The sequence below is a fragment of the Rutilus rutilus genome (assembly GCF_951802725.1).
Source record: "Rutilus rutilus genome assembly, chromosome: 9".
NCBI classification, from domain to species: Eukaryota; Metazoa; Chordata; class Actinopteri; order Cypriniformes; family Leuciscidae; genus Rutilus; species Rutilus rutilus.
The window spans coordinates 9,340,741-9,364,457 of record NC_140223.1 but is presented as its reverse complement, the minus strand read 5'-3'; the positions used below and the strand labels follow the sequence as shown (position 1 = coordinate 9,364,457).

General features: G+C 38.1%; 1 protein-coding gene across 1 annotated transcript; it reads left to right on the top strand.

Moving 5' to 3' along the window:
• The first annotated feature begins 221 nt into the window (after nucleotides 1-221).
• On the top strand, nucleotides 222-21,106 carry scaf4b (SR-related CTD-associated factor 4b). Its single transcript, XM_084418612.1, is given in 17 exon segments — nucleotides 222-457; nucleotides 1,114-1,197; nucleotides 1,543-1,587; nucleotides 1,683-1,844; nucleotides 1,921-2,050; nucleotides 3,619-3,806; nucleotides 3,927-4,019; nucleotides 4,214-4,299; nucleotides 4,398-4,461; nucleotides 4,547-4,708; nucleotides 4,865-4,935; nucleotides 9,570-9,784; nucleotides 9,924-10,024; nucleotides 11,972-12,085; nucleotides 15,364-15,520; nucleotides 15,651-15,961; nucleotides 15,963-21,106. Coding segments are annotated over 17 exon segments (2,229 nt in total). The 5' UTR covers nucleotides 222-421; the 3' UTR covers nucleotides 16,173-21,106.
• The last annotated feature ends 2,611 nt before the right edge of the window (nucleotides 21,107-23,717 follow it).

Sequence of the window (23,717 nt, the reverse complement as noted above, 5' to 3'; positions counted from 1 at the left end):
CTAATTATGTTACACGTATCATAACTCAGTGACACAAACATCAAATAAAGAAATAATTGTAATAAATAAATTAAAAGGTTTTTTTTGGGGGGGGGGGGGGGGGGGTGTGTCATTGATATTAGAAGGTAACATTTTTAAATATGTATATAATATGAAATAGTAAATAATACGAATATTTTCTGGGAGTGACTGACTAAAGTTCCCTGAGGTGTTCAGTTTGTGTAGTGCAGTTGTCCTCCAGACCGGTGGGCGGCGTTCTGTCCCCGCTCGCTCAACGCGTCTCGAGTATCGACGCTCGCGGAAGGTTGTGTTGAGTTTCTGAGCTTCAATCTCATGCGGCCTCGTCGCGATTATACAGTTTACACATGTTTATTCGGACCCAGGAGGATATATTCAAAGACATATTGAGTTAATATCGCCCATGGACATGGATGCTGTGAACGCCTTTAACGGGGAGGTGAGAATTCGCGTTTTATTCGTCGTTTACCCTTTACCATTAGCCGAGCGCGCGCGCCAAGCTCCTCCAAAACAATCCTTGTTTACGTTTTTTTGTTCATTAGTGGATGCATATCAGGCTGTTTTTGCAGTTTAAACGTCTAAATAGTCAAATAAAAACCTAAGTATAGTCAAGCAGATGTGATATGAGTATGATTAAAGTAAGTTTGTCTAGTGACCTTCGACCTGTTCGTGCTGTGAAATTGCGCATAATTAAGATTTCATTTAGTGATCACATCACACTTATATGTTTATACAGATATTAAATAAGGGATATATCATATTTTATATCAACTCTATCTAGTTTTGCCTGGCTGTTGTAATAGAATCGTATATAGAGAGATTATCCGTGGCGCCCCCTAGTGGTTCACAGACCTGATCAACTCTCAGGTGCTAAAATGGTGTTTTTGAGGTGAAAAAAGCCGTTTTCATTGAGTTTGTTATGAGGTTAAGTGCATGTTCATATTCATTTTGATATTATTTATGTAAACACAAGCTGTTCTTTTTGAGTTTGAGATTGCCAGTTACCGAGCTGAAAGTTTTAAATGTCATGTTGTTCTCAGTTTTGATCTTATATTTCTGATGAGGGTAAACATGTCATCTGTTCCTCCTCTGTAGATGTCGTCCATGATGGACATGACTCCCCCGATCTCTCGAGCCAAAATGATGTCTGTCACCAAAGCAGGAATCAAAGCTATCAAGGTAAGTCAGAACAGAAATATAGATGTTGTGAGTTTCACAAAATTATCCTAATAAATTAGCAGCAAGTTGACTTGTCTTTATGCTTCATGTTCCTAATATTTTGAGTTCGTGTTGATTTTTTTTTTTTATAACTGTATCTAAGAAAATGTGTAAAAGCTTTATTTTACCTGCACATCATATACTGATGGTGATGTAAACATTTTATACCGTAGAGGAGAGATGAATTATAATTTTAAATTTCAAAGTGCATTTTTTTATTATCTCATAGTTATTGGTGTTTTGATACTTTTTTGTTGAAATGTTCTTAAATTGTGACTGAGTTTTATGATTTATTTGCTTTGTTAGCTTTACAAGCACGTTGTTCAAATCGTGGAGAAGTTCATCAAGAGGGTATGTAATATTAAACTATATATTAACGTTATCGTACTTATGAGCGCTATTATTATGGGAAGGTAAAGATTTATTTGTTTTTTTTTTTCTGGCAGTGTAAACCAGATCTAAAGGTCCCTGGTCTCTATGTGGTGGACTCAATTATCCGACAGTCCCGGCATCAGTTCGGCGCAGACAAAGATTTGTTTGGTCCGAGGTTTTTGAAAAACTTCACTGTAACGTTTCAGAATCTTTTCCAGTGTCCAGCCGATGACAAGGTACTGAATAATCCCCTCCAGATTGTACAGTGAATGCAGCCAGCTGAATGTTATTGATGGATTTTGTGTGTTGTAGGGGAAGATATTGCGTGTGTTAACTCTGTGGCAGAAGAACGAGGTGTTTGGCATGGACGTCATTCAGCCGCTGTTAGACATGGCCACAGCTCCACTACTGCCCGTGTTAGAGAATGGAACCACAGTTGCCGGTAAATGAGCACAAGAAATAAATGTTTTATGTTTCAGCTGGATCACAAAACCAGTCACATGTCGCACGGGTATATTTGTGGCGATAGCCAACAATACATTGCATGGGTCAAAATTATCGATTTTTCTTTTATGACAAAATGATTAGAATATTAAGTAAAGATCATGTTCCATGAAGATATTTAGTAAATTTCCTACCATAAATATATAAAACATGTACTTTTGTGTGTGAATGCAGCACAATCGAGAACATAAATGGACAACTTTAAAGGTTTTTTTTGCACCCTCAGATTCCAGATTTTCAAATAGTTGTATCTCGGCCAAATATTGTCCTATCATAACAAACCATTTATGTGACATGTATACATGTGATGTACTTTCATGTGATGTATTAGGGATGCACCGATATGAAAATTGACCGATAATTATTTATATTTGAAAGCCGACAGCCGATATATTGGCCGATAAATCTAAATCTGAATTTTTATATCATTTTTGAGAGCCTGATTATTAAGAACAAAAGTCTCACACTTAAAAGCCATGTCCCAAGCACACAATTACAACGTTCTCGTTAGAATTTTATGTAGCCGATATGACAGAACATTTTGGACTTACCTGTATTTTCCTTTTTTGAAGTGATTCCAGTCATATTTCAAACAATTCAAAGCCATCATGTTGAACAGTGCGCATCTGGAGTGTCTCAGCTGAGGGAAATAATCCATTATTTATCAGCTTAAATGTATCGGACACATTTTCTTAACGAGCTGATAAAGATAACATTAAAAATGAACATAGATCGGCCGATACTGATATGGTGGCCGATATATCATGCATCCCTAGTCTCTCATCTTTTTATCATGCTTTAACTTGTAGGTTTTGTGTCTGGCCTCTTGAGTCAAAGACTTTAAAGTTACACTATCGTTCAATAGGTTAGGGTCTTTAAGATTTTTTTTTTTTTTTTTTTTTATGAAAAAAGTGACTTCAGCTCTGCATTTATTCAAAAACAGTAATAGTGTGAAATATTATTACAATTTCAATTATGCGTTTTCAATGTGAATATGTTTTATATTGCTGAGATCAAAGTTGAATTTTCAGCATCTTCATTCCAGTCTTCAGTGTCACATGATCCTTCAGAAATCATTATAACATGATAATATATACCATATAATATGCTGTGCTACTTAATGGTCTGTTAAATGTGGAAATTGTAAATTATTTGATGATTAGAAATTCCAGAAAATCAGCATTTATTTGAAATGGAAATCTTTTGTAACATTATAAATGTCTTTACTGTCACTTTTGATCAATTTAATGCATAGTTACTGAATGTTAACAACTTCAACAAAAAACATACTGACCCTACACTTTTGGATGGTAGTACATATATTTGGCAGAATTCTGATGTAAATACCGTGGATAGTGTTCTGCTTTTGGTCACTGTTTGATATTCTTACGAGAGTTACTGTAACCTGTATCATGTTCAAACTAGCAGCCTGTAGTTCGCTGATCTGTGTTTTAAACTGAAGCCTGATCTCTGTTGTTAAACTGCACTTTTCATTGCTTTTTGTAGCTCCTCCAGCTATGCCAATGGCAGTGCCAGAGCCAGAGCCAGCACCAGCACCAGCACCAGCACTAGCACTAGCACCAGCACCATTTATTGCAGCTGCAACACCAGCGCCCGCGCCCGTACCCAACCTTCAGAGCCCAATGCCCCTCGCTGCAGTCGCTCAGCTCCTACAGGGCACAGGGGGCGTAGAGGTAACACAATATTCAACTCAACTCAAATTTTATTTATAAAACACTTTCAAAGTCATACAAATTAAGTGCTGTGCATAAATTGCTATAAAAAAAAAGTTTAATCTGAGTTATTTTCTTCAGTTACAGCAGCTTCTCCAAACTCTTCAGGGCGGAGGGGCGGGGCTTCCTCAGTCCACGGCCCCGCCCACTGAGCAGAAACCATCGTTAGCTAAGGTAAACCCTCTGAATGGTTCAGTTTGACCATTTTGACATTACCCTTGCATCCTCGTACGTCTACTTAAGGAATAAATAGAGTTGAATCTGGAAGATATCAGCAGTTCTTATGCTATATATAAACCACAGAGCTAACGCATGGTTTGGATCTGTTAATTCACTGCCTGTAACGTTGTGTTTCTGGTTTGACTCAGTCTCTGCTGGATCGATTTGATTATGATGATGAACCTGAACCTGTAGAGGAAAAGACTGAACCAGCCCCTGCTGCTCCCATTACCATGTAGGACATGAATAAACTCTGTTCACATACAGTGAAATATCATTTGATCTTTTTTTTTTTTTTTTCATGTATTTAATTAACATTGTCATTCTTTACAGAAACCTCCCTCCAGAATTACAGCAAGCCCTGCAAGCTCATCTTCTAAGTCAAATCGCTAACCAGGTATTAATTCTGGCCGACAGAGCTTTAAAAGAATAAGGACTTGTCAAACATATTGTATGAAATTAAAGTGTTTCCTCACGTCCAGACACAGATGCAGGGTCAGATGGTGTCGCAGGGTCAAGTGCCGTCCCAGGGTCAGATGGCACCTCAGGAGTTCCCATCGATGGTTCAGACCCAGATACCAGATAACCCTCCTCAAACCTTTGATGAGAACATCATACAGCACAGTACATCCCAGCAGCCACAGGTACAGAACATCAAGATATTAATAACTCAAAACATCCCTCACCAGTCCAAGCTCTTATTGAAACTCAAATGCTAAAACGATTCTAAAATCAGTTTGCCCGTATTTACACAACAGTGAGGCTAAAATCACATGCATAATTCCTTTGACCCATTTCAGGATTCAGCTGAGACTGAACGCTCGGTGCATGATGGGAGAGATCGAAGACACGGCAGACGAACAGGATCAAGGTACGTTCTCTTAGTCCTTTAATAAAAAAAGCCTCTACAATGTTAGTAAATCACTCACATATGCAACTAAATTTTCATGCTAGGTGATTAAATAATGTCTATCATTAGCCACTGGCTAATAAATGGTTCGATTAGAGGCTAAGTATATGTTTAGCACTGATGTATTTCCACTTGTCTTGAACACTCTGACTAAATGCTTAAGAGTTTTGCTGTCTGTCTTTAAAGCGCACATCCAATGCATCTTACTGTAAACTCGAATCACTCATATGGAAATACTGTAGTAATTATAGTACATTAATGGGCTATAGTGCATTTTAAGGGGTGGTTGATTATGATTTCACTTTTCTAACTTTAGTTAGTGTGTAATGTTGCTGTTTGAGCATAAACAACATCTGCAAAGTCACAAGGCTCAAAGTTCAAAGCAAAGGGAGATATTTGCTTTTAAAGAAATGTTTTTTTAAGGACTTCAACAAACAGCTGGTAGGGACTACACGAGCATCCTCCCGGGTTAGTGACATCACCAACCCTTAAATTGACATAAACCCCGTCCCCGGGTTCCCGATTTATAGATTATCATGACAGACTATGCTAATCAATGACTAGAAGATAACTACACATAAGCTACATAAATTCATCAACTAATCATTCAGAAATGTCCTGTTGCTTCTACATGTTGTCGCTTCTTCTTGAGTCTCTCCATCTTTGACTTTGGATTGAACATAAAAGGCTAAAAGTTTTTGAAATTTCCAGTGCATGTCTGTGTGAGGTAAAATGACACGAGCTGTTTAAGCTCCGCCCTCTGTGCTGGGAGCAGCAGCTCATTTGCATTTAAAGGGACAGACACAAAACGGTGCGTTTTTGCTCACCCTCAAAAAGTGACAACTTTAACATGCTGTATAAAAATATCTGTGGGTTTTTTTGAGCTAAAACGTCACATACACACTCTGGGGACATCAAAGACTTATTTTACATCTTGTGAAAAGGGCATTATACCACCCCTTTAATGTTAGTGCTCTCATACATATGATTACGTGTGTTACATGTATATTTTTAAACTTTTACACTTAATTTCGAACAATTATTTTTTAGAAAAACGTGTATTTTAGTCAAAATTATTTCACTCCTAATCTACTGTCTGTTTGACACGCTTGCGCCCATTTCTCTGGCGCTCATTCATTGAAGACTGTAGTTTAGCAAGTCCCGCTTGTTGTCAGAATATGCAAAATGGAAATACTCACGGGACTTTCTAACATTTACAGATAAGGATATAAACCATAAAATATAAGTTGTGTGCATTAATCATCACAGGGCTTAACGGGTCCAAAAACTCAAACAGACCCGTACCCTTCTGTTATTTGAAAGTTGGACCTTGACCCGACTGGACCTGATTGGCAAATTTTGTATCTCGAGTCAACTTACATTATAATAACTTTGACTGTTTGCCATTTAAACTATAATAATGATTGCTCATTCAGTGCCACGGCCGCTGGACGCTGTGATCATCTCTGAGCCGAGTCTAGACCAAACATTTTAGATTTATCATTCATTCTATTATTTAAAAAATGGGTGAAAGAAAGTGTCTTGCTTGAGACTGCACCTGCTGTCAGCTGGAGCAACCTGAAATATAAGCTTTTTAACGCAATTTAAGCGTCACAGGAAACATTCATGTGACAGTTCATCTCAGATTTTGTTGCTAATTTGAAATGTTATTTAAATATTAGTGTGTGAGGCTGCAAGCAGTTTTTGAGGTTTGATTTTGAAGTTGGTTTGCATTTAATGTTGCACACAATAGGAACAGGAAAACTCATGATCACTGTGTGCGCTTGCATTAACTCCGCCCTCTCTGCTTCAAACGGCTCGGGGCGCTTGTGTTTTTGTTCACCTTATTTCCTGGCTCACACTTTTCTCATCCTAATTTTACAATTTGCAAGTTACAAAACACACGCACAGCGCTGACTGGCTCTGATCACGGCCGGGTGTTCTCAGATCGACTCGGGTATTACACAATGTTAAATGGACTCGGGACCCGAAGTAAAAGATTGGGACCCGACCCGAAAAAGCACATCGGCGCGTGGCTGACCATTTAAAATATCAGGTCCTCCGTGTAGACCTCTAAAGCCCCTTTCACACAGCGCGTTGATCCCGGGAAATTGCCGTAAAATTGCCGTAGAATTGCTAAGAGTGCCTTCTGTGTGAACGCAAACACGTCCTGGGATCGATGCCGGGATGGGGACCTAGTAACATTGCCGGGATCATTTCCGAAACACACCCTGTGTGAACAAAAGCCAGGACCAATGCCGTAAAGGGTGTGTTGTAGTGATGACACACGTGCCATCGCGCGGCTCTGTTGCTCTTAGAAGTAAGTTTGTTCGTCATCAACAAAGAAAGAACGAAAAAATTCTGAAAACTGGAATGAAGCAGAGACCTGGAGCTCCTTACTATCCGCGCTGGAGCTGAGATCGTTTTGTGGATCAGCTTCGCCAGCTTACGCGATGCGTTAGTGTACATGTTTTCGACGCGTACGTTACACGTCACATTCCGACGTCACGTGTCTTTATTGGATCTTTACGGGATGTGTGTGAACATTTATCCGGAAAATCACTGGCAGTGTGAATGAACCAAATTCAAACGATCCCGGGACACATTATCTGTGTATTTTCCGGAATCTCTGTGTGAAAGGGGCTTTAATCTAGGGCTGGTCTGAACACCATTTTTTGAGCTTCAAAGCTTCGGTAGTAATGAACATCGAATATTCGAAGCTTCGGAGAGATGAGGCTGAACATATTCTTCTCTCTAATAAAGGCAGTATTTTCTGTGTCTGTCTGTCCGTTTGCATTTTGATTATTTCGAGAACCGTTCATCCAATCGACTTCACAAGGGAGTGCAGTGTCACATTTGGTGCAATATAGACAGACACACGAGACGCGACACGTTCAGAATGAATGAACTTTTAATAAACTACAGAACAACGAGAGCGGGAAGCGGCGCACCTCACACGGGCAGGGCTTATATGCTCCGAGAACGGACACTGCACTAGTGATATTAAACACATCTTCCCCATGAACAACACAAAGTAAATACACTTGCACGGAACACACACACACACACACACAGGTCTGTTAACTTAAGCAATACTTTTAATAAGGTAGTCTAATATTTTTCTGACTAACAAACTACTGACACAGTAAAGGGGAGATTTAAATGAGGAAAAACGAAATTTAAATAAAGAAAAATGAAATTTAAATAAAGAAAAATGAAATTTAAATAAAGAAAAAATGAAATTTAAATAAAGAAAAACGAAATTAATTTAGATTGATAACGGGTAAAAGCTTAATACATTTTGTTTCTATTATTCTATTTTCCACAATGTCAAAGCAACGCAGCTTAACCCAAAATACAAGCTCAGAAACAGAAGTGCATCTGTTCTGCACTTCTGTCCACACACACTCCGCTGTTCTGCACTTCTGTCCACACACACACTCCGCTGTTCTGCACTTCTGTCCACACACACTCCGCTGTTCTGCACTTCTGTCCACACACACTCCGCTGTTCTGCACTTCTGTCCACACACACTCCGCTGTTCTGCACTTCTGTCCACACACACTCCGCTGTTCTGCACTTCTGTCCACACACACTCCGCTGTTCTGCACTTCTGTCCACACACACTCCGCTGTTCTGCACTCCTGTCCACACACACTCCGCTGTTCTGCACTCCTGTCCACACACACTCCGCTGTTCTGCACTTCTGTCCACACACACTCCGCTGTTCTGCACTCCTGTCCACACACACTCCGCTGTTCTGCACTGTTCTGCACTTCTGTCCACACACACACTCCGCTGTTCTGCACTTCTGTCCACACACACTCCGCTGTTCTGCACTCCTGTCCACACACACTCCGCTGTTCTGCACTCCTGTCCACACACACTCCGCTGTTCTGCACTTCTGTCCACACACACTCCGCTGTTCTGCACTCCTGTCCACACACACTCTGCTGTTCTGCACTGTTCTGCACTTCTGTCCACACACACACTCCGCTGTTCTGCACTTCTGTCCACACACACTCCGCTGTTCTGCGCTCTAGCCAGAGAATACTCCCGTTGCAGGAACACTTCAGGCCAAGAGGCAGCAAATATATAGTGTAACGAGGTGGGGTACCTTCAACTGTCCATCCTATTAAAAATGGCTAGGCTATATAAGATAATTGTAAAAAAAGAGGATTGTATTTCGTCAGATTTTGTAGTGTTAAACATATTCAAGCGCAAATGAGAACCGTTTCGAGGGGGATGCAGGTGTGCAAAAAAACCCAGAATATTCGAATGTCAAATTTTCAAATCGAATATTCGGGTCCAGCCCTCTCTGTGGGTCAGCAGCTCACTCTGTGTTTTCCATTTGTGATATGTCCATAGCATTGTGTTGTTCACTATTGTAAAGCAGTGTGGCTGGCTGATGTTGGCAGCGCACAGACTCGACTAATCTAATCAAATTCATTGTGGATTATTTTCATTATTGATTTTATTGATTAGTTGTTTTAGACCTAGTCTTAATGTAAAAAGCAGTGCTATTCTATGAAGATAAGCTGATTTGGTGGAATCATTCACATATACAAAATGTTTCAAATGTTGTGTCTCTCCAGGTCTCCACGGAGACGATCGTCTTCACACTCGCGCAGATCGCGGTCCGGTTCCCGTTCCCGCAGAGAGCGCTCGAGGTATCATCGCACACGCTCCCGATCCAGAGAGCGCCGAGGACGCTCACCACAGCCACGCTCAGAGGAGAAGAGAGACCGGGAGAAAGAGCGAGAGCGGAGACAGAAAGGGTTTCCGCCCATCAAGAAGGAAACTCTCAGCGGTGAGAACGCCACCATATGTTGCAGTTGTTTCTGGCTACAATTCTTGTAAACATGAAATAGAATATAGATTAATAAATAGCTATCTTGTTTGCACTGATTGTAAATGTTAATTGTCTGTTTATTGTTATTGTTCTGCAGTCTGCAGTACTACATTATGGATCGGACAGCTGGACAAAAAGACTCAACAGCAGGACATCATGAGTCTGATGGAGGAGTTCGGACAGATCGAGTCCATCAACGTATGTATAGATCAGTCATATCAAAGTACACTACCGTTTACAAGTTTGGGCTCAGCAAGACTTGCTGATTTTATTCAGCAAGGATGAATTAAGTTGATCAAATATGAGAGTAAATACATTTTATTATGTTATAAAATATTTCTGTTTCTAATAAGTGCTGTTCTTTTGAACTTTCTATTCGTCAAAGTATCCTGTTTCTTCAAAGATTTTAAGCAGCACAACTGTTTTCAATATTGATAAGAACTTTTATTTGAGTACCAAATCAACATATTAGAGTGATTTCTGAAGGATCACGTGACTATTTTAAATTGTAGTAATATTTCACAATAATACTAATATTTTTATCAAATAAATGTTGCCTTGGTGAGCATAAGATACTTCTAAAAAAAAACATTATAACTCCCCCCCCCCAACGTTTGTAAGGTATTTTGAGCAGTTTAAACCGTAGCTCTGTGAGTGAAGCATGTTCCCAAAGCGAAGACTGTTTCTAATAGTAGGCAAACGCTTTGAAACGGAAGCCTTGACATGTAACTTGTTTTTCCTTCAGGAAAATCAATGTAATATATTTTTGTCCAATATTTTTTTTGCAATTTTTTTTTTTAGGGAATTTAATGATACTATGCAATATTTATACAATTGTTATGAGCTATTTTTTCAATTAAAATTAACATGTTTTATTATTTTTCAATAAATTCAATATTTTTTAAAAATCCATTTTTTAAGTGAGAATAGTGCCATCTGGAGGTGTTAAAAAATAAAACTTGTGTAATGTCATGGTGTAATCATTTAGGTTTTGCATTTTAGATATATTTAGGCATTCTAAAAGACTACTTTTTTTTTGTCAAGGTTTAGATATTTTTTGTTAGTTTAGTATCAGATTTTGCTTTGATTACAATAAAACAACATTTAGTTAAAAATGGAACACATGGGAAGCTTTTTAGTTACTCTGTATTTGATTGATAATTAAAAAAAAACTAAATTCAAAACAAACATTTCAATTAATTGGTATTTTGTTCAATTTAATTCAATAAATTGTAATAAAACTTCAGAAAGGAACCACAATTATGAACTAACAGCAAACATAATAAACTAACATAACAGCAAACACAATCAATGCATTTCTGTGTCTCTGTGTGTGTGTGTAAGCAAGAGAGAGATAGACTCTTGTATTTTTTTCATTTGTTGATTTTTATTTCACATATTTTCAAAATTTGCAGTCTTACCAGTTAATTTATGTGTGTGTGCGTGCGTGGGTGTCTTTTTGAAGATGATTAACCCCTTCATTGCTGTGTTTTATTGCATCATGGCTGATTTGTATTTTGTACCACCAAAAGATTCTCTGATTTTTGGGATTTCCCCATTCTTTTCCTATGTCTGTCATTTTTGACCATGAAAGGTATGAACATGTATCTACTTAACACATTATGATACAATGATAAATTCATCAGGTCATAAAGTACCAAGTGTTACTTTGTTCCCCGACCCTTTAACATATCCGAATCATGTCCATAATTTGTTTTGTGTGTGTGTTCACATAGCTTATGCGACAAAAGTCACCAAGTGTCCTCCCATTCGATGAAGCAAAAAATTATATAGGAGGGATAATTATATAGCTGGTTTTGGCTACAAATAAGGCAGTATCACATGTGAAGAAGGAAGTCCCAGAATGCATTGCACTTTGTGTTTTATTGTATATGAGGCTTTAATAGGTCTCTTAGAAGGTTCCATTTCAGTTAGGATGTAGTTGTCTATGTAGACCGCACGGCTGCTTACTAGATGTTGGAACAGAGCCTTTATGTAAAGCCTGCAGGTACATTTGCATCTCTTCCACAATGGAAATGTTGCATACAAGAATAGTCAAATGTTTTTTTATTATCCTTTCCATTGCTTATTTGTGGTTACATTTTCTTAACATAATATTTCAAATATCTCTTTGATCCTGTGCAGATGATTCCTCCCAGAGGTTGTGCCTACATTGTCATGGTGCACAGACAGGACGCCTACACAGCCCTGAACAAACTCAGCAGAGGGGCTGTTAAAGTCAACCAGAAGTCCATTAAGGTACCGTGACCAACCTTTTCTTCCTGTCCCACAGTGTTCTTGGGTCAAAATGCCTTGTCAGGGTTATTATTACTACTTATATGACTCTCTTGAATACATTTAGCGCATGCTTTTATCCAAACCAGGAACATAACAAGCAGGTCATCACAGAACCAACAATATTCACAGTATACAATGCCAGGTTTATTGAAGAGGCCATGTAATGCCCTTTTACAAAGTCTTGATTTTGTGTTTGGGCTTTTCATGCTTGAATGTTAAAAAAAAACGTATTATTTTTCCCATATTCTCCATTATTGCAGCTCCTCTCTTCTCAGTCTGTCAGTAACGCTCTGTTTAGGTTCTGTCTCTATGAAGCCCCTCCTTCTGAGAAGCACAATGAGCTCTGATTGGTCAGCTGAACCAGTCTGTTGTGATTGGTCAAGCACCTTGAGCATGTTTGGGAAATGTCCCGCCCCTTACCATAACCTCTAATTTCAACAATAGGGCTGGGCAAAAACAAAAATTTTTTCGATTCATTGCTTTTTAGAAAATAGAAAAAGCCACCGCTCATCCGTCAAGAAAGTCTTAGTGAGGTGCTGCTAAACTAAATCATTATTAAAAAACTTAAAAATACAGCAGCCGCACACTCAAACACTGTGCAAGATCAAGATTCATTGCCCACAGTGTTTCTTCCAGCGCACGCACACACACACACACATTTTTTCTGCGTCCTGCCGGCGACGATAAAATGTTTGCACAACAAGGACGTTCATTTGAACTCGCCTCGAGTATAGTTTGTACTGCAGGGAGTAATGCCATAATAAAGTAGTGGCAACGATATGCATCTGTTCATTCATTCTTGTCAAAGTTACCCGCCGAATTGACAACACGCTGACGTCAGACGCACGTCCGTTTTCAAACCAATCAATGTCAAGATGCAGCCCATATAGATGATGACGACAGGACGCAAGTACGTCATGTAAAGTTCTTTAGTGCGCTCGCATAATTGGAATTGCAAAAAAAAAAAAAAAACGAATGTATACAATGTATCAAAACATGAACTTTGGTGCGGACTTTCAGGTGTGAAAACGCCCTCAAAAGCCACAAATCTATTTATTTCCGCAAATTTTAACTATAATATCTGATTGATGTTAATCTTATTACTAGTCTTGTCCACTAGATGTCTTCCTCTTATTTACCTTGCGTGATGTTACAGCGGGGACCCTGTCCCTGCATGGTCACCAAAGTTTATCATTTGCAGCGTTTTCAAGCCTTGCCAATTTAAGCATTCAAGCGCAAGAGAACTCACGCGTGCTGAATGAGTTCAAAGAACACACAGCTGCGCATCTCAGACTGCATGCAAATAATAAAATGAATTATTTCACGCCTCCCTGCACTTTCACACAAATTATCTCAAAATGCAAGTATAAACATAGTCGGTTATGGCTGAAGTAACCAGTAGAGATAGAACACGTGTGTATCATTATTGGATTTGTGCATTAGTCTTAAAGACAGCAACCTAATATTCCTGCAGCGGTCTGTGTTTTAATGTTAATCAAACTACAAAAGACAAAGAGGAAATCACTCCCTGCTCTTCACTGAATTCAGGGCTGCCAACTCTCACGCATTGAGTGTGAGACTCACGCAAATGACACTTTTCACACGCTCTCACGCCACACATCCATTTTCTCACGCACAGAAAAATCGCGAAGCAAAGACACGGAGACCGACAGACTAGCCAGAGCAGGTTACTTATGATATAAGATGATATAGCTCTCAGATTTTGTCAATTTTATTACGAAATTCAAACACTAAATACCGTTTTGGCGCTTGTAAATGTGACGTGACAGATCCCTAGCGGCACGTGAACGATCATCTCTACTAGCTAATAGTAAATAAACACGAATGAACAACGTTGAAAGATAAAGTACAACTTACCGAAATGTATTTTCCTCATGCATAATATCGATCAATCAGTGTTTTTCAACCGCGGAAAGGGTCAACTGAACAGCTGGAGAACAATTATGTCACATAACATTTACCTCAGGAAATCCATTTAATGACCATAATATAGGCAAGCACGTTAGTTAAAGTTAAGCTAGAAAAATGAGCTATATAGAGTATTTTGCTAAATATGTGTAGGCTACTATTACATATTTATTATATTTGTACTTATATCATTAAATAAGGTTGTTATTATAATAAAAAAAACGCATTATATTTAATTTGAGTTATTTTTAATCTTAAATAATACTAGATAGGGCTCTCTATATGTTTACAGCATTAGGTTAGTTTTTTTTTTTCTTGAGAAAAATGTACGCCTATCTTGTGTAGGCCTGATTGAGTCAATATTGAATCAAATCACAAGATCTGAACTTTATTGTGAAATTTGTGTCAAGCAATAATAAAAAAAAACATAGCTTACCAGAAATTGTACCATGTAAACATTGTAACATGTTGTCACTAAACAATTCTGTTTAGTTACTAAAATGTTTTGACAATCACAATACACTTATTGTGATGCAAGAAATTTTTTTTACATCCCCAATCCAATACCCCCCTCATAACCTTATTTATCACAATACAAGGAAAAAATATAAAATACAAAAATAAATATTCACAATTATTCAACACTAACTAACTCAAGCAGGCCCCGCCCCTTTGTTTTGCATATGCCTTGGCTGTGAATGTAATAAATGAGTAATATTGTGCCATGTTCATTCCTGGAAGAAACTCTAAAGAGTTCAGAAACAGTGACACTGATATAGAGAATAACTCCCGCTGGAGGGACTTTGTGATTTAAAACTCTGCAGAGCTTTTTCAGGCTCAAACAGCAACATTACTCACTAAAGAAAGATAAACATGAAAAAAGAAAACATAATGGGTCCTCTTTAAACAAAAGCTAGATTAGGAAACAATACATAATTCTGAATGCTTGATTCTGGCATTCTGAATATATTTTGTATAATTGACCGTTGCTTTAGACATTGATTTCCTAGTACCTAGCTTTGCTAGTATGTCTCTTGCATCACTCTGCACTCTTCTTCTCACATAATTAATTTATTGGGTAAGTAAGAAATACTTTTTTCTTATGATTGTCATTTTACATGAATGGACTTCCAAACGTACAAGTCCACTCTTTACATGACAACCATGCAATAGTCTTTGCGTTTGTGTTTAGATTACTTGCGTTGCTTTGATTGATTGTCCCAGATCTCATGTTTGAACGTGTAGTAGCACCACATGCTTGTTTTGAATCTATGTGTGGGCAAGTTGTTTGACTTGTTGTCCTTGATCAGATCGCATGGGCATTGAATAAGGGCATTAAGACGGACCTGAAGAAGTACTGGGACGTGGAGCGGGGCGTCACATATGTGCCCTGGGAAAAAGTCAAACCCGATGGTATCCTGAATCTTCAAGAAGGAGGCATGCTTGACTCGGAAACACTCAAATCAGGTAAACGCAGACAAATGGCCTTTCTTTACATGCACAGCTTCTAGTACATTGTTTGTTTGCCTGATTTCAAAAGGCATAACGTGAATGTATGTGACTTTTGTTTTTAAAATGACTTTAATTTGATCTTTAGAGTGGAGAAGTGCTGTGTCCAAACTGGTTGTGCCAGTAAGAGAGGGACCTGAAGGAAAACAGGAAGATGGAGCTGCACTACCAGCGGTATCACAGGTAAAATATGAGGGGTTTCCTACAGAACTCCTCAAGGGTGTTAGTAGGTGTCTCGTTCAACTTTTCTGCTCTCGTTTTGTCACGTCTTCGGCATATAGTAGGCAAACAGTGTTTCTGTGTCATTTGCTTTGCACTGACGGTTTACTGGTGCATGGTTGCCATCATATCTGGCAAATGAAGAGCCATAGAGCTCAAAATAAAGCAAGGTTAGTGTCATGACTGTCTAGTTTTCTTTCCGTGTTTCAGCAACATCGCTTTCAATGACAGTTTTTGTCAAAACACAAGATCAGTGTCCCACTACTGCACTATAGTAGAGCTGATTTTGCATAAATGTGTTTCTGTATTGAGCCAATCAATGATGGTTGACTCCTCTAAATCTGTCATATGTGTTTTAGATGGACCAGGTTGCTTTTTAAGAAACTTTTGAAGACTTTTGACACTAGGGCTGCCCCCTAATGGTCGACTACATTTGATTTAGTTGGTTAATCGCAGGAAGAAGAAAAAACCTCCACTGGAATTGGAGAAGTCGCGCAGTGACAGATCGTTAACACTGCTGGTCCATGCGGTAATATGTCGGCCAGAAAATCCAAAATGAGGGATCATTTTGAGAGGGTAAAGAAGCAAATGTTTGCCTATCATTAAATAATCTCAAACGGTCTAACTTCAGCCACACATGGGCGCTCGTTCAAACATTAACGTACGCTTTTATTATGCGCGGATCCAAGTGTTTGTGCAGAGTGTGGAAGTTAAATTGGACAAATAAATGGACAAACTTGTTCCTTTTTCCCATAATATGAAGAAAAATAGTGACTAAGTCGGGTATCTGCTATATATTTTATTTATTCGTTTTATATATTGTATATTTATTTGGTTTGTTCTGACATGAGTTTTCATTCGATGTTGAGGCTACTTGTTCGTCGGCCTGATATTTCTCTCATACGTGTGTTAGTTTGCTTTATTTATTAGTTTGTTTCTAATTTATCTTTGTCCTACATTTTAAAAGTATTTAATTTAAGATAAGGGTGCTATTATTATTATTATTATTATTATTATTATTATAGGTTATTTTGTTTGCGTTCTGATCCCAGAGAAGTTCATGTGATGTTTGCCGATGTGGGCGCGGGAAGCTTTATGTACGCGCTTAAATTAATATTTTTAATACCAAGCTAATCGACTAATGGCTTAAATGAATGACTAACAGTCGACTAGGCAAATCTTTAGTCGGGGGCAGTCCTACTTCATACTAGGAGTTAGAGCTGCACGATTAATCGTTAAAAGATTGCGAACCTGGCGTGCGATCTTATTCCTAAATAACAACGATTCAGCTCTGTCTATTAAACATCTGTCTGGTACGATCACTGCGATTTAAATCTGCGTCTGTGCTGCCGCTGAGCCAGAGAGAGCAGGTGTCACGTATAGGTATGAAAAAGCTCCACAAACACACCGTATGATGTTTTTGAAAGTAACTTGACACTTCAAATATAGTGTGAATTACACCAGTAGGTGGCGACAAGTGACTTAAATTTATTTGTTATTCAAACTGATTTAAAAAAAATTATAATTCATTCAAATGAACTAAATATTTTTTAAATATACTGCAGCAATTAACATTTTATCAGAACCTCTAGTAAATAATGTGTTTTTAGTTGTCTATTCAGAATCGCTGGAGAATTGTGATCTCTATTGTGATTCTCAATTCATCGTGCAGCTCCACTAGGAGTGTAACGGTACACAAACATGATGGTTCAGTACGTACATTGGTTTTGATGTCATGGTTTAGTTTCAGTACAGCAGGGTGAAAAATAAACATGTTTTTTTATTATTATTAAACAGTTGTTTTACTGTACGTACCTCGGCTTTGAAGTCACGGTTCGATATGTTTTCAGTACAGCAGGGGGGAAAAACAAACCATGTTTTTTATTTTTATTAAACTGGTTTACAGAACAAAGTATGTATGTTCAAAAAGTCTTCTCAATATGGCTGCAACCTACAGCAACATACACTGCAGTTTTATGTTGCTGTCGTAATTGGGGGAAGAGATTTGAAGTGCTTAGACTTTTGGATGAGAAACGGATTTCGCTCTCGTTTATTGAAGTCTGCAAAGATAAACCTAGCCTCGCTTTCTGTCCGAATAATCCTTTGTGAAATGCTTGTGTGATACAATACTTGTGTGAATTTGTTACATTTACAGGTAAGTGTACAACCGTAAGTTGTGTGCCGAGGAAAGCGCATCTTAAACGCATTAAACAATACACTCATTTGACCGTAAGGCAAGCCACTAAGCACTTAAGTGTTTGCAATATCAAAGTATATCGATATAAAATATGTTGTCCCTTCCTAGGGGGGAAACTCAGAGTTTGAACAACACTGTGTACCGAACTGTAGACTCGTACTGAATATGTGTACCGTTCCACTCCTACTTCATACTCTACTCAAGTTGTTTGATGTGGATTACAAATGTTTTGATACTTGGATTGCTGCTTAAAGGTGCACCTGAAGACTATACTCGAGATCAAAAACTCAACAATTTTTAGTAAACGTATTTTTCCGACTTTAGATTTGACCCAAAAGTTTGACTATTTTCAAGATTAGGACGGTGTCTGTGAGCCATACGGTAGCTCTAAACAGAAATAATGACATGCGCAAGAACAAAGAGACTGCATTATACATTTTTTTTTTTTTTTTTGTCTTTTCTCAACTGGTTTCTTGTGATCTTGACAATTTCTTGGCAACAAGCATTAAGTATTACAGTAATGCATGGCCTCCAGATATCTAAACGACTATCATTCTTGCACAGTTAGCATAAAATATTTTCTGCATATTTTCATTTCCATTGTTTAGTTACTATTAGAAATAAATGATAACCTTATAAATAAATGAACTTCTGCATTAGATGGATTTCTATTTTTATAGCATTTCAGCAAGCACAACTCGGTACACGGGGTGTTTCTGTTCAGGTGGCTGATGAGTGGCCAATAGCAACTGTTAACATAGTTTACTGTTCTGTGCTGTATCTACAAGTGACGTTCACTGGCGCCTCACTGCATAACACACTGAAGCTCAGAGGTGGCCAGGAACCAGGGGTTTAGGAGGCACTTTAAAGAGAAACCAGACTTTTTGTGCATCACTGGTGGATTTAGACAGAAGGCGGAAGAACAAATGCTGGGAAAACCAAAAGAGGACAACAGGTGGGTTCAGGGAATGCAAGGAGACTCAACCATAGGCAGTCGTCTTAATGATATCACAATAACATTCTGTTTATTGTAAAAAGAAAACTTAATGAGAGTTTGCGGCTAGAATAAGGTGTTTACAGCTGGTGAATTAGTAATTGTAAACACTGTATGGGTGGAAATTGTGTGTATAATAGTATAATTTTAAATAGATGCATTCTTACAATGATAAAAACTAACTTTAATACAAGCTACATGGCAAAACAATGTGCCACACTGAAGCTACTTCAGTAGTTTTTTGTTTGTAATGTGAGAAATATTAAAAGCTAAAACAAAACAAAAAATCTCCAAAAACGGTACAACAAACTTCATTACTTGTCTGTGTGAGAGTCTTGAGGAAATTAAGAACAGGGAACATGTACATACGGGCAAAAACACCTCTGAAAAGGGTACATTTAAAACAATCTGTAGTCTCTGTGCTTTAAAGTACCTTGTCACCATTTCACCGAGTTGTTAACCATTGAATCACTCCGACCAGTTCAGCCAGTGAGTGAGTTGTCTGACAGATTCAGTGATTCACAAGCTGACTGATACTGACTGATTCATTAAACTGTCTTAGTTCACAAATCGAATATTTGCTAGTCCTCCTGATTAGACTCGACTGAACAAGAGTAAACTCAACTTGAAGATAATCTTTGTTTCAACTCACAAGTACTCAAGTCAATGGATCAAGTCAAAATCCAGAACTTGTCATGGCAATTGTCATGAGTTAAAGAGAAGAAATATGTTCATGTGACTCAATGGGGGCTATCATGTTTACAGTGAATAAAATGTTGTATAAATCAGGCCAATGACATTCTGGGACAGTACAAGAATATAGATAGGAGTAAAACTGTAAAGTTGTGTGTATGTAAGTGCTGCAGAAGTGGATCGGTACAGGGGGAAAAAATCACTAATAAAACACTTGAATGTGTAGTTTAGATGTTTTCTCTCCTCTAGTCTGAAAGAAGATCTAATGGAAGCAAAATAGTCTATTAAAAAACTGTGGTTTTGCCTGTACCGTCTTTGACTTAATCGTTAGAAGAAGCCTTCGGTACTGAAAAACTACATCTCAGATTGGTACGCTACTGCCTTGTTACTGAGAAATGTAGTTTAACTGTTAACTTTGAAACTTCTGCTGCTCAACAGTGGTAAAGTGACCCAATGGTTCTCCACTGCTAACTTCTGTCAGGTGTGTGGCTTTCAAACAAGTTAAACAGATGATGATGTTGATGATATTAAATGCACACTTTCTAAAGGCATTATGCTATAGTTTAAAAATAGTTTTGTTAGTAAAAATAAACATTAGTTTAAACCAGTGGCTCTCATTTCTAGTCCGACAGCACCTCACATTTTGTATGTCTTTTTATCTGACATCAGTTCATAGAGCTTTTTAAATCGGTTGTTAAATAAGGCAAACGTACCAAATGTGTAGATAATGTCCATAAATTCATCAAACAGTCCAGGAGAGCACTAATGACTGCACATTAAATTACGCGTCGGTCAGAGTTCTGCTTTTGAACGGAGTGAAATCATCAATATTCTCCAGTGGACTCTCAAAGGTGCTGCTGGATTTGGGATCTCCTCCTGCTTTGCGGTTCTCCATGAAGAACTCCAGTGGGAAGGTAAACGGTCATTGACTCCAGGACAGTAGTTGATAGCTGATTCCAGGGCCATGAACTTCTCTCAACCACATACACATGGAAAGGTAATGGCTTGATGCCAGGTTGAATGAAGTTTTAATCCAGTTTAGTGAAATGATTGGATTTTTTTTTCCATGTTTGAAGATGGCGAAGCATTACATGCGTTGCAGTTTTAAATCACGTTTTCATTGTTCAGCCAGTCGGATTCAAATCCGAGTATGAAATGCGGCAGCAATGACACATGTAGATCGGCGAGATGAGGCCTTATTTCTGCGGATGCATCGCAGCGATGGCCTCGCATTCCTGCGGACTGAGTCTTTCATGATACAGCATCACCAAATGGTGATTGGTCGGAATCGGCTGGAATCATTTTGGTCGAGCAACCAGGATATTCTGGACCGTCTGCTCTCTTTCCTCGAAGGAACCAGAGATTTGGTAAGGTGACATTTTCTTTTACTCCGGTTCAGCCGCTGATTTTAGGCCACGCTTAATGGCTTTTTTTTTTTCTTTTTGCTATTCATACTCCCTACACAAAATATGACTTTGTGCTGAATTTTATGCATGAATTTTATTTAATGCACTAAAAATGCTCAGTTGGACAAACCCAACCATTGGTTTCAACTTTTTAATTAAAGTTTGAAACCTAATGGTCGGGTTTATCCATATTTGACCTAAACATGGGTTGAAACAACCCACTATATATATATATATAAAAAAATTTTTTATTTTTTTTGGTGGCTAAAATGACAGACCTATTCAGACCTTTCCTATGCCAATCTATTCAAAGAGTTTAGTCTTAAAGGGTTAGTTCACCCAAAAATGAAATTTTTGCCAATAATTACTGACTCCATATTGTTCCAAACCTGTAAGACTTTCATTCATCTTCGGAAAACAAATGAAGATCTTTTTGATAAAATGCTTTGTGTCCCTCCATTGACAGCTACGCACATATAAACATTCATTAACTCACACATCAGTTGTAAACAGAAGCTCAAGCATGTTCGCTTGATGTGTGAGAACCAATCCGGTTCATTCTCGTGTTACGCACGTTTGAGCTTCTGTTTGTTTGGTGATCAATGTTTATATGTGGATAAAAGCCTAAATTCAATCTGTTCTTCAGATTTTGGACTAAACAGCTCAATTCATATGGATTAGTTTTACGATCTATTTATGAAAGAGAGGTGGTAGTGCATAGACTATCAATGGAGGGACAGAAATCTCACATTCTTCAAAAAGATCTTCATTTGTGTTTCCGAAGATGACCGAATGTCTTACGGGTTTGGAACGACATGAGTGAGTAATTAATGACATAATTTTCATTTTTGTGTGAACTAACCCTTTAACTTTTTATTAGTTGACAAATTCAAAAGCAGCAAGTGTTAAATTAACAGCATGGTGTACGTCTAGACTGTGTTCGGAATAAGATTCTTGCAGAACTGCATACTGTGCAATATATTTGTACTGCCTACTATTCATTTTTATTTTATTTTATTTTTTGTAGTATGTGAAAAGCAATGTGCTTTGAAAAACCTTGCATTTTATATTGTCTTAAAATATCTTTTTGTCACTGGCAGCCCAATACAATTAGGATTCAAGAAAGAGATGGTTGATCACAGTTGACTTTGCGTCCTGGAATACAGTAGTCCATGATGCTGCGTGGTTTGGTTTTATAGTGCTGAATTCATTTAGCAAGTATTATCTTCATATTGAACATTTGCGCAGTATGCATCCTGCAAATGTACTCATAATAAAATAATTTGGGGTCAATGAAGTCATGAGGCCTTTCAATACACTGATTTCACCTTAGGTAATGCATGCAAAGCAACATTTCTATAAAATGCATCCAATTAAATGTTTAACTCTAAAACTTTTTTATACTCTTCTTGACACATCTAATTTAACAGCAGATTCATTCTGGTCTATATATTAAAATATATATATTTTTTATTTTATTTTTATTTACATTTTTGCCATACACAGTGGCCCTAAAAAGGATTTGGACACACACACACAGAGGTCCGAATTTCATTGATTAAAAAAAAACTAAAACAATGATTTTATCATGGGAAAGGCATGCGATTACAACCCAAAATCCAGAAAATTTGGGACATTTTGTAAAATGCCATAAAATCAAGATTTTTATTTGTCAAATCTGTGATTTGTTAGTTCTCTTTAACCTTTATTTAACTGACAAAAGTACAAAGAAGATTTTCAAAGTTGATGGCTGCAACACACTCCACAAGAGTTGGTACAGAGGCTAAATAAAAATGAAAAAACGTATAGAATATCAAAGTTAAACTCTTTTGAAAGTCTGGTGAATAAGCGGGTGAACTGGTAATAGTTGAGGATTTCATGATTGAGTGTAAAAGGAGCATCTCAGTCTTTGCAAGAAAAGATGGATGATGGTTCATCACTTTGTGCCAAATATCATGAGAGCTTTGTCAACCAATTAAAAAATCACGTTTATCAATGCAAGATTGCAAAGAATCTGTCTTTTCCCCTTCTACCATACATACTATTGTGAAAAGATTCAGGGAATCCAGAGAAATCTCAGTGCATGTGGGGCAAGGCAGGAGACCTGTGTTGGATGAGCGGGACCTTTAAGCCCTCAGGCGGCATTGCACGAGAAACCGTCACGCGACTGTGTTGAATACGGCCACATGTGCTCGGGAGTACTCTGGAGAACCGTTTTCACTCAACACAGTCTGACTCTGCTTCAAGAGATGCAACTCCAATCTCTGTTATCCAAGGAGAAATCCCATCTGTTTAATGCAACGATTTCACACCGAGCTCATCTCAGATGATCTAAAACAGTGGAAAGTGTGCTTCCAAAAAAAAAAAAAAAAAAAGACATTGAGTTCTCAGTCCCAAAGACGAAAAGGACATCCAGCTTTCATCGGTGACGGGTGCAAAAGTAAACATCTGTCATGGTGTGGAAGGCATCAGTGTGAACGGTATGGGTGACTTGCAAATGTGTGAAGGTAACACTGACATGGAGGCGTATATTGGGATTGTACAGAGACATTTAATGGCATCAAGATGACATCTTTCCTGGGAAGCAAGACAAGGCCGGGCCTCATTCTGCACATGATAAAACAGTGGTTTCTAGACACTCTACTA